Source organism: Engraulis encrasicolus, chromosome 20, assembly GCF_034702125.1.
Source record: "Engraulis encrasicolus isolate BLACKSEA-1 chromosome 20, IST_EnEncr_1.0, whole genome shotgun sequence".
NCBI classification, from domain to species: Eukaryota; Metazoa; Chordata; class Actinopteri; order Clupeiformes; family Engraulidae; genus Engraulis; species Engraulis encrasicolus.
The window spans coordinates 36,832,687-36,841,454 of record NC_085876.1 but is presented as its reverse complement, the minus strand read 5'-3'; the positions used below and the strand labels follow the sequence as shown (position 1 = coordinate 36,841,454).

The following is an 8,768-nucleotide window of genomic DNA, read 5'->3' as shown; positions in this document are numbered from 1 at the left end:
AAATGGATTACTTTTTTCCCAACACAACATTTAAGACAAGTCCACAAGTTAAAGGAAAGCGCCTAGTATGAATGTCTTAGATATATGTAACTGGACATGGATTTACAATGTTCAATATAGGCCTATACTGTACATGTAGGCCAAGGAGATGGTCTTAGAAGTAGAGGCTTGGAGGCTTACAGGTTCAAATTCCACCCTTACCTCTCCCTGCACTATCCATAGCTGAAGTGTCCTTATATAAGGCACCTTACCGTATATTACCCCAGGGACGGTAACCTACCCTGTAAATAACGGTAGTCGCGTCAACTGTGTAATGTACAGTAATGTGATAAGATGGGAGCATTTCTCTGAACTTAACCTTATTGCAGTTTTTGCAAAACAATTATGTAGCCATCCTCTGGGCTACAATACAATATCATAAATGAGCTTTTACCTTAAATCCAGAGATGACTTTTGGTCCTGGAGGTACAATTTTTATTGCATAGGTCACCACTTTATATTACACTATAAACTAGGTGAATTATTTTGCCCCAGCATACTGCCCCAGCGACAAGCTTAGTACATTTATGTTAAGTCAAGTGAAAGTGAAAGCCCATTGGGAAACTCCAACTCCCCCTATCATTGTGACACAGCACTCCACAGCACACAAAGTGAACACTGCACACAACAAAATTGCATTTACGCCTCACCCGTGCAAGGGGGCAGCCCTCAATGGCGCCCCTAGGGAGGGTACCTCAGTCATGGAGGAGGATGGGGGAGAGGACTGGTTGATTACTCCCCCCACCAACCTGGCGGGTCGGGAGTCGAACCGGCAACCTTTGGGCTACACGTCTGACGCCCTAACCGCTTACCCATGACTGCCCATAACAGTTAACTGTGGTACTTTCATTTCTGTTTGGTTGTATAGTATACAGCCTACATAGAGAAGAGAGAGGATGATATTAGTACAGATGCCACCCATGAAAGAGGGTTAGTAGTTTGTTATAGCCTATTTGTTGTACTTTTGTGATTTTCAGTGCTAATATTTAGACTTGCAGGGCTGTTGAGATGTTATCTTGTAAACATATACATTTTGTTTGGCTGCATTACATCACTCTCTGGATTCAACATGCCCGCAGTACAGTAAAGATTGGAGAGGAAAGTAAAACATTCATAAATATATTTGTCGTGACAAATTGAGTCACATACTTTCTTTGAAAATAAAATAAGCAAAAAGTGCAAGTGCAACTGAATGAAAAAAGCAATCAGTCATTGTTGATAGCAGCCGCTTACATTTACATTTATAAAGCTCACATCAAAATGCAGAATGTAGTTGTCAAGGAAAGCTGGCTATTTTTAATCTCTCAGCAATTCGGCCTTTCCTTTTGTAAACCGACAAATTCCTTAAAGCAGAAGAGAACAGCACACCTGTAAGAAACACGCCCGCCCACACGCAGGCAGGCAGGCAGGCAGGCAGGCAGGCAGGCAGGCAGGCAGGCATACACAAATACTCATTCTGCTCAAACTCGTCCTCTTCTGTCAAGAGGTCTTGAGAGGATTTTGCCCATGATGATACAGAGATTGTCTTTTAAACCCTACTGGTGTGACATGTCGTAATGGCTCTCTTTCATGTCATAACAATGTTGTTATGAATTGAGTCTTTGCAGCAATGACTGAACGGGGCCCCATCTGCGCAAAGAGACTAGCCTACGCTCAAAATTTGTTCATGTAGGCTAATAGACTACCGGTATTATCTTCTCATTTTTATTTTTCTCTTGGTATTGGGCCTATTTTATACATGTAGGCTATAGCCTAGGCTCGGCCTGTGGTACAGCAAGGTATAGCCTTCTGTTTGTTTCAAGGGTCTCCTGTCCTAATATATGCCATGCTACCCCCCACCCCCTGACAACCCCCCCCCCTCATCCCCACCACCATATCTGCGACTGAACATTCCACCAGCACTACTATACTATATTTGTGACTGAACTTTCAACCTGCGCTAACTCAAAACATGCACATGCACACACACACACACACACACACACACACACACACACACACACACACACACACACACACACACACACACACACACACACACACACACACACACACACACAAGCACACTGCACTTTCTGCACTAAACCCAAACATACACACACTGACACACAACTCACAAACACAAACAACACAAACACACACACACACACACACACACACACACACACACACACACACACACACACACACACACACACACACAGCCGCACACCGCACTTTCTACCTGCACTAAACACACACACACACACACACACACACACACACACACACACACACACACACACACACACACACACACACACACACACACACACACACACTGCTGGTGTACTTGATAGACCTATTTTAATATTTATTTATTTCAAAATGCTACTATTACTATGTCAGAACGCTATAAAGGACTTTAGGAAAAGCACAACAAATACCTCCTCTTAATGTATGTTCTCTGCAAGTCTTCTGTTGTCCAGTCTTGCACTTTAAATGTCTGTATGAGCACTGTCCATGTCCATACTGCCTTATGTCCATGTATGATTACTGTCTATGTCTATACTGTCTATGTCCTTACCTAGATTAGTCTATGTCTGCATGGGAAAGCAAGAAATGTAATTTCAAATTCTTTGTATGACCAGTGCATGTAAAGAAATTGACAATAAAACCAACTTGACTTGACTTGACTTGACTATAACAAATACAATGTAGGCCTATAGCACAATAATAATAATAATAATAATAATAATAATAATAATAATAATAATAATAACATCATCATCATCATCATCATCGTAAACAGGCTAGCCAAATCTTAGTTCTACATACAGTAGAACGTCTCTGACTCAATTCTATCTGGGCGACAAAACTGGGAAGTGAGCATTCTAAAGGTTTTGATTTAAATCACTTCACAACCATTGTGATGAAATGTGTAGAACGTTCATTGGGCTTAAAACTGGAATGCCAAGTGAAATCTTCTCACTTTCATTTGACACAAGCAAAGATGCGGTCGCACGACTTTTTCAGCGGATTAACTATGGATCAACTGCGTGAGGGCGAGATCCGAGAAACCAGCTGCGCTTCCCCTTTCCCTGACCCGATCAAGCCCTCCAAGATGGGGAGTGACTCCGCCGTCTCGGTGTCTGTCTCGGTGTCTCGGGTGATCGGGCCGGTTGGTGGTGGGGACTGGGAGAGAGGCCAGCTGGATCGGGCTCGCGACGAGAGGAAGAAGGCCGAGGAGGAGTGGAGAGCCAGCGGCAAGCTGAGTAAGTAATTGTCATCACCACGCTGCGCACTTGTTGATAATCGCCGTTCAGTTTCCAAACCGTCTCCTTCGATGTAGGCCCACTGAGCGCGTCGAAAACGTTCTTGTAAAGGTGTAGCTGTTGGATGATGGCCGGAGTTGGTAGGCCTATTGCTGCTCATTGAAACGACGCTGCCTACTGTACTGCCAAATTTGTTCTTTTCATGAATATGTACTAATAGGCTAATTAATTAATGTTTACTAGTTTGACCAAAGTGGGCTACATTAAAGTGTTTATGAAACGAAAACAAACGGTCATTCCCATTAAAGCCTTGTTTTTTCTGATAGCATCGATGAGACTTTGAACCCAATCATCCCGGAGGAACTTGTGAAAATGGCAACTCAAAGTGTGAATTCTGTGAAATTTGGTGTGACTAATGAGCTGGGCTGTGACATCATAGAGGGGAGTCCCTGGTTTGCTAGTATGGCGATCTGAGAAAACAACACACATTTGATGGACCCACATCTTATAAAGGAACCAAAATTCTGATACAAACATCAGCGTGTCGAAAAACCACACATCCAACCCCATATTTCAGAGGCACTGATACATCTGCAGAAAGTGACATGTCTGACAGGCGAAGTGACGATTGTTGACATAGCCTGACAGTTTGTTTTGTTTATGGTTAAGGTTGCTAAGGGCGCTTTGCCATGACCCACAAATGACATGGCGTGTGTATTTGTTGACAAATGGGGGGCATTTTGATTCAATTGCGCGATATAGTGTGATTGAAATGCATGTAGGCTACATGCAAAAATATCATCAACTAGAGAAAAAACGGAGGTATTAGGCTGTTGGAAAAACGCCCTATATAGCCTGAGTCCTCAGCATATTTTTAGCGTTTATCATTATTATTATTTTTTGTGCTCAAAGTCACAGGCGTCGCGTGTCCTTCAGCCGGACTCTGAGGACGAGGTGTGTCCAAATGTCAGCCACACATGCACCACAATACTAAAAACAAACAATCAACGCTTCAAAGTAGGCCTACGCTATGTGCATCTCTGTTTATTCGCTAAGCAGTACCCCAATCTGTGAGTTGGCTGTCCTCGACTGAGAGCACCACGCTGATGTGCGGATATCCTCCCAAAACCAATTTATTGACCAGTTGAATGGCAATCAATAAAAAGTGCATATTCCGAGAGCATTCGCATCGGTTTGGCATGTAATGTGCATTACCCTTTCCTGAAAACAACATACAAAGCAGATGGACAAGGTAAAACGAGTAGCCTAAAGCAAAGCAGTGCACTCACCTGTCTTCGTGCCCGAGTAGTTACAGGGGCAGTTTCAGTCTGCACGCCGGCGATGTCAATTGTTGGAACTGCTTGAGGCAATAGCATTCTCTTCAGTCCAACCATGCCCGCGACCTCCACATTTGTGGTGAAGCACAAGGGGTGGAAATGTGCCGAGCACAACAGTGACCACGAGCTTGCTTCAAAACCACGCATTGGATCCACAGAGCCCTAGCTTGATTTAGCCTTCTCCTTGTCGGCCACAGTTCCATCATTCTTCACAGAAGGGAACTTGTGCAAAGATATTCCTTCTGTCAAGTAGTCATTTTTGCAGCTGGCACCGTTCGGCCCTCCAGCAACACACTGCTTGACACTGCGCTTTGTTTTGGTACTAGCCGCCATTGATCTGAACAAGGTGGAATGAGCTGAACTCACCCCTTCTATGTCACGCATATCATTTGCATAAAATTTGCATGTCACCAAAAAAACACTTTTTGGGAACGTTTTAACATGACTTTTAGGACAAAATATCACCCAGACAATATCCCATTTTATTCACAAGGCTTAGAACTTTCAGAATCTGTCCTGGAAATGGTCAAATTCCTTTACTTTGTTTTCGTTTCATAAACACTTTAAGGTTTTCGGCTAGACATGGCATTTTTTTCTGGAAATTCAAAATGTCAGACAATACAAAAGATCCATCCCCCTTTTCATGTATGAAAAATTCAATTTTCCCAGTCATAAATAATAAATAGCCTACTTAGAATTTGATGGTGGTGGTAAGCATTCATGAAAAAGATAACATTTGTGAATGGGAAATATGAATTCTGGAAATAGGCTAAACCACTCAAATGTGACACAGTGCACCTTTAAGTTTTGTTATGTGACGGTAGGCCTATATCAACGGTCCATTTGTCACTCATCTCGACTAAGCAGCCCATGTCAACAGCAAACTACTGTACATTTTGTGTTGCCCTCCTCCCACTAGGCCTAATGCCTGACTCTTGATCTTTTTTTTCTTCTAACAGCTGACGGTGTTGAGGACCGTCTGGAGGAGCTTCTGCTCCGTTATCAGTTCAACAAGCTGAAGCAGCAGTGGTGCCAGCTGTGGCAGCGCCAACAGCAGCAGCAGCTGCAGCAGCAGCAGCATTGGCTGCAGCACTGGCAGCAGCACTGGCAGAAGTGGCAGCAGCCGCAGCAGCCACAGCAGCAGCAGCCGCAGCAGCAGAAGTTGCAGCAGCAGCAGCAGCAGCACTCGAACCAGCAGCATCAGCAGGAGTGGCAGCACCACCAGCAGCAGCGATATCAGCAGCAGCTGAAGTGGCACCAGCAGCAGCAGCAGCAACGACAGAAGCAGTACCAGCAGCAGCTGCAGCACTCGAACCAGCAGCATCAGCAAGAGTGGCAGCACCACCAGCAGCAGCGATATCAGCAGCAGCAGAAGTGGCACCAGCAGCAGCAGCAGCAGCAGCGGCAGAAGCAGTACCACCAGCAGCAGCAGCAGCAGCAGCAACGGCAGAAGCAGTACCAGCAGCAGAAGTGGCACCAGCAGCACCAGCAGCAGCAGCAGAAGCAGCAGCAGCCCTCCAGGCCAGAGGAGCTGAGCCGACCCCAGCATTGCCAACCCCAGAGGCAGCGTCAGCACAAGGCCCTCCTGAGTCCCGTCCTAAGAGCAGCCGCCCAGGCTGCAAAGAGCTGCCATGTCAACGGCAACGTGGCCCCAAGGAGGGTCCTGAGGCAGTGATGGACAGGGGTGGGCCATCAGGGATACAGATTCGTTGGGAGGTGCTTTGGGGGAGAGACAACAAATACATTGACAACAAATACATTTTTTGTTGTCAAGGAGATTTTTTCTTCTCAGAAATGGGTGGATGGGTAATATCATATATAATCATATAATAAAATAAAACCATGAAATAATTATAGACTACTTATAACATTAAATAAAAGGTGAACACACTCAAATTGTACGTCTTGTGTACTTTGTCATCTGGAAGTGAATGAAAAGGGACTTTACAAGGCTTTATTTGTTTTACATTTTATTTGATAATCGGTACACTTTAGACTTGCCATGCAATAAAATGTCACAACCAAGAATGACAGATATTACAGAAGCATTACAAATATGCTTTTTTTTGTAAATGAAAATTTCCTGATAAGAGGGACAACACACATACTTACGAGGCCACTCTTCAAGAATCCAATGAAGACAATATTCAAATTAAGAGTTCCATTGCAAAATTGTGCATCCACCAACATTTCTGCGTGTGCTGTATGCAACAACTGAGCATGCTTGGTTTCCAAAGGCTTCCAGATCAGTTCTTCCTTACAGCTTACATTATGTGTTTGTACGAGGCTACACTATACTAGCACATAGTCATATTATATTTTTATTAATGCTTTCATTTCATTGCGTTATAGCAATATAAAGCAATAGCAATATTAGCAAAAAATGCCTGCACACACACACTCCCTGTGTGGTGGACTTAAATTCTCCTCGTCTTAAAATGGTCTTAAAAAGTATTCAATTGGGTGAGCAGAAATATGCAGATAACTGGAAATTAGGAGGTACTGTTTACCTTTACTATGAACACATTGCATCAATTAACATAACAATTGGCTCTAATCAAGTCACAACATAATTAAGGCTAGCCATAGCCTGTGTAAATGTTAGGAGGATTTAATGGTTATGTTTGATAAGAATGAAAGCAAGTTGCCTTTAGGTAAAAAATACAGCTAAGTACAGTGTGTCAAATACAGTACAGCTAAGCCCTAGGGCAGGGCTATTCAATTAGAATTTCATCTGGGCCACATTTCAAAACCAAGAACTTAAGTCTGGCCGCTCATTTTCAGCCATCACTAAAACGGAAGTGACACTTCAAATCAGTAGTCTACAAACATTTTTTTAACATGTTTCTCGAACCTAAAACCACATTGAATGTGAATGTACAAGGCAAGCAGGCAATTCACAAGAAAAGCATGTGTTGTGCTACAGTATCAAAACTGGAATGTACACTGCAGTTGTGGGCGACACCTGGGCCGCATGTGGACTGCATCTGGCTCTTCTGACTGCATCTGCCAAAAGAGAACAAGAGATGAAGGAACGGAGAGAGAGCTAGAGCAAGAGTGACAGAGAATGAGATAGGGCCTACTGCAGGGGTGGGCTATTTTTTTGGCGTAAGGGCCACATTTGGTGTAAAATATTGACCAAAGGGCCAAATGTCGTGGGCAAATTGCCGTGTCAATAATAAGAAATATTGTACGCTGACATAACTGTCAGCTTTGCCATTCCTGCACATTAAAATGTATTTAGATAGCCTATGTAGTTGGTTAATCTTATGTTCTAAAGTCCCCTGATTTAGGTAGCAATTTTAAGAATGTTGAGTGACCGTATGAATTTGGATTCAAAGTTGTCTTTCTTGTAAAGGCTCTTCGGGCCACATGGAATGGCTCCTGAGATTGCCTAGCCAGGCTACGTCCTCCTAGTGACGCAACACCTTTGGCGTTGCTACTAAGTCAGGTCAAGAGCAATGCAACATTTTTCTGAGCTCCGGACAAATCGGGAAACTCCACCCACTCTGTCGGGAAGCAATCAACTTTCAGCAGATCCAATGGCCTCAGGTAGAGCCGTGTTGAAGGCAGTGATGTGATTTAAGCAGATAAGTTATTTTTGGGACTAAGAAAATGTTTGATTTAAACTTCGGCACAGCGCTTTCTGGCCTCGACCAGTAGCAAACCGAGGGAGGCGGGTTAACCAAGCCTTTTGGTCATGTTATTTGTTATTTTCTTGCTTCACGCAGGTCCAGAATTCTCCTTGAAACTTACTTACCAACTACTACCTTTTTTCTGTGTCTTTGCTTGTCTTCATCTTTTCACCCAGTCATATCATCTCTCCCTCTCTCTCTGTTCTTTCTTTTTTTTTTTGCTTCTCACTCCTTCTCTTCCCCGCCCCCTCTGTGTGAAAAAGCTACACTGAGGGGTCCTCTCAGGCGCATCTGTGAGTGTGTCACCCGTTTGTCATACTATCCTCTCTCTCTCTCTCTCTCTCTCTCTCTCTCTCTCTCTCTCTCTCTCTCTCTCTCTCTCTCTCTCTCTCTCTCTCTCTCTCTCTCTCTCCCGGCCTGTCTCTGTCTTTTTCTGATATCCGACTGTTGGAAAGTCTCTGGGGACTGGAATCTGGCAAGGCCTTCATCCCATCTGTTAGACT

General features: G+C 43.9%; 1 protein-coding gene across 1 annotated transcript; it reads left to right on the top strand.

Annotated features, from left to right (window-relative positions):
• Positions 1-3,030: 3,030 nt before the first annotated feature.
• On the top strand, positions 3,031-6,510 carry LOC134436583 (putative cyclin-dependent serine/threonine-protein kinase DDB_G0272797/DDB_G0274007). The gene is made up of 2 exons (XM_063185866.1): positions 3,031-3,293; positions 5,590-6,510. Exons 1-2 carry the CDS (start codon positions 3,032-3,034, stop codon positions 6,303-6,305), a joined length of 978 nt encoding a protein of 325 aa, XP_063041936.1. The 5' UTR covers position 3,031; the 3' UTR covers positions 6,306-6,510.
• Positions 6,511-8,768: the final 2,258 nt, after the last annotated feature.